The sequence below is a fragment of the Sinocyclocheilus rhinocerous genome, unplaced genomic scaffold, assembly GCF_001515625.1.
Source record: "Sinocyclocheilus rhinocerous isolate Xijiao unplaced genomic scaffold, SAMN03320098_v1.1 scaffold475, whole genome shotgun sequence".
Taxonomy (NCBI): domain Eukaryota; kingdom Metazoa; phylum Chordata; class Actinopteri; order Cypriniformes; family Cyprinidae; genus Sinocyclocheilus; species Sinocyclocheilus rhinocerous.
The window spans coordinates 882,683-885,935 of NW_015646677.1; the positions used below are offsets into that span (position 1 = coordinate 882,683).

The 3,253-nt window shown below is 32.6% G+C and overlaps 1 protein-coding gene across 2 annotated transcripts in view; it reads right to left on the reverse strand.

Moving 5' to 3' along the window:
• Positions 1-1,563: 1,563 nt before the first annotated feature.
• The window catches only part of LOC107707985 (AT-rich interactive domain-containing protein 2-like), a 31,510-nt gene continuing 29,820 nt past the window's right edge, over positions 1,564-3,253 (reverse strand). For both annotated transcript variants that reach the window (XM_016512116.1, XM_016512115.1), the window contains exon 21: positions 1,564-2,006. In XM_016512116.1, the coding sequence (XP_016367602.1) occupies positions 1,895-2,006 (112 nt within the window). In that variant the 3' untranslated portion in view covers positions 1,564-1,894. The remainder of the gene's footprint in view (positions 2,007-3,253) is intronic.

A 3,253-nucleotide genomic window follows, 5' to 3' on the forward strand; every position in this document is an offset into this window, starting at 1 on the left:
GTCTGTACTCCAATAAAATTCATATAAATATAAAGATCAAATTATCTAAATATTTTTTATAAATATTTGTAATTTGATATTGGAATAATAAAACTGATTTTTTTTATACCTTTCTTTTTATTTTAAGATGAAATAAGACCCAACAATGTTCTTGACAATGTTTGAAAGAAACAGTAAAAATGTAAATAATTACATATTTACATCAATTACATATTCGCATCAATCTTACATAAATGGATCCATTTCTTTACAGAAATGGAAACACACAAATGTAGAAATGGTTCTCAAGAGTTTTGTAATTACTGCAATGTAGATTTTTTTTGTACTGTACTACAAAAAAAGAAAAGAAATCAATGATCAAATTATCAAAATATTTAATATTTAAATACTTTACACATGGACATATTGTGTAGCTCTCGTCTACACCCCCAATTTCTCTATATGCATAATAAAAGTCTTTTTTTTTTTTCTATTAACTTTCTATTATTAAAATCCCTATTCGAACACACCGGAAAAAATTCAATCCAGATGACTGGGGGATCCCCAAGGGAAAAAAGGCATGTCAACAGTATGTCAAAAATGTTCAGTCTTTTATTTAAAAACTATAAACAGTCACCAAAGTAAATGAAGCCAATCTATATCAGACTGTTAGATATATGTATCATCGCACACCCTACAGACACTGCAGAAATGGTGAGGGGGTGGGGGGGAAGGGGTCGTGACCCCGCTGGGATGCTAACACAACAGGCAGTAATAAATGTTACACAACACACAGCAGAGAGGACAGCCTGGGGTCCGGGAGCCGGAATGTGGCGTGGTCGTAAGAATGGATGAAAAAAAGAAAAAGAAAACGCAAAATAGTACAATAAAATCCTACACTATATTAAGATAGAAAAAAGGTCTGGAGGAAAATATCATACCTGCACGGAAAGCAAAGAACACAAGAGAAAACCTGTATAAAACTCCATGTATTTAAACCAATTTACAAATACAAAAAGAATCACGTACGGGCCGTTGGGCTCGCACTCTGACGCTTACAGTGAATACAGGCTGAGGGGAATACCTTCAATATGTTTTTGTCTCTTCTACAAAATGACATATGATATATTATTTCATACTCTTTCAGCCAGCAAAATGAGTTCTACAAGTTATAACAGTACAAAAAAGGGGAGAAAAACAAAAAAATAAAATCACAGCTCCACAAAGAAAAACCTGTAGCCCTCCGCCAGCCCTCCCAAAACTTTACAGCATCAGTACCTTCGCAGAATATTTACAGGGTTTAAGTACATTCATCCACTGCTGAGTATAGAATCACATCTCCAACGAGTAACCAGGGGCTGAAATAAAAAAAACGTGAGTTTGAACCTACTAACGTAATGCTTCTGATACCAGTGGGTAGCAGCGGCATGAAGGAGGGTGATTTAACTTTATATTTATTCACAAATATTTACACCATTTTTTTTTTTTATCATTTACTCATATTGGTATTTATTTCAATAATAAATAAGTGAAAATATAATCGGCTCAAGTAAGAAAACCAAGCTATCAAGTTATAAAGAAAAAAACTAAATCTAGCCACACCTCTGACGCACCGTTGTCCACTTGCCCCGCCCACAGAATCCCCCCCCCTCTGGGGCTATAAAAATGTGCTCGTCGGGCCAGGCATGAAGAGGGGGTCAGAAGAGTGAAATGGGCGCTGGTTTCTGAGTGGCTGGTGGAAGACCCGTGGCAGTTTGTGAGGGAGGTGGAGGAATGGAGAGAGAGAGAGAGAGCGAGAGCAGGGTGTGGGAGGGGGTTTAGGGAGACAACCCAACGACGCTGGCGACCTGTGTGGCAGCAGAATGGGGAAATGGGCTTCTCGTCTCCTTCTGAAGGTTTTTGGGTTGAGCTGAGCTCAGGCCTGTAGAGAGCGTGTGAGTTCGTAAAGGCATTTCGCGAGCGTGGTGGAGACCTCCATAGTGCTCAGCGCCAGCACAGAGAGATGGTTTTCATGCCGCCTTACCAGCCTGAACACAAACACACAACAATCAGACACTGATTACATTTATGAAGTCTACTTTGTCCATTTTTTTTCTTTTTCATGCTAGAAGTCACATTTCACCCCAAAATAATTATTTTTTTTTACTTGCATTAAGAACGACAATAACAGTATTACTACTAATAATAATTACTAATAACAATAACAGTAATACTAATCCATTCTAATCCAAAAAGACAATTTTAAGTCTTAAAAACATGAAAAAAATTGCATTGTTAAATTAAACATTCCCTACATCAATCTTATAGAAATGGAAATTGTATAAAATTATAAAAATATTTGTAGAAAACAAAAATTCTTATTATTATACATTATTGCAAAGGCAGAAATTTTTGTACTGTAGTCTGTACTCCAAAATACAATTCTTATAAATATAATGATCAAATGATCAAAATATTTAATGATGTTTAAATACTTTTCAGTGTGCTTTTATATTTACATATTGAAATATTAAAACTGATTTATTTTTTCAAGGTGAAATATGACCGAATGCTTTTTTTTAAATGAAATGTAAAAATGTAATAAATAAATAAATAAATAAAGGTAAGATTTATTAAACATTTCTTAAATTAATCTTAAATGTATGTCTTTTTTTTTTTACAGAAAAGAAAAAAGAAAAATTTGAAATGGTTCTCAGATTTTCATTACTGCAATGATCAAATTATCTAAATATTTAATGCTATTTAATACTTCAAAGTGTGTATGTACGTGTATATATATATATATATTTTTTTTTTCTTTTTTTTTTTTTTTTCTTATCAGTCGTTATCGATAATTATCATGATAAATGTCAAATTTTTATTTCTTTCCAGTTTAAAGCCAGATTTTTGCTCCAGAGTGAAAGTTGTAGAAGCCAGACCATTAATTTTGGGCTCAATATAATGATTTAACAAAATAAATATCTAAATAGAAAAATTAATTTCTTAGTTTCTGCATGTTCTAATAAGTGACATTGTTTCAAATCAAGAAACAGGTTTGGGTTGCCTGATAATATTAATAATAATAATAATAATATCACTTTTTTGTCTCTTAGAATGCACATTTGATAGTAGCTTGAGTTCGGATGCAGAGGTAAATTTTTGTTCATTATCAAAATCAGTAACATCTGTAAAAATGGTAGCAATCTCAGTTTTATATGGTTAAATTTATTTAAACCAAGTTTTTTTTTAGTTTTAATTAAGCATTGGTCTCCCATAGTAGCATACATTTAAATCA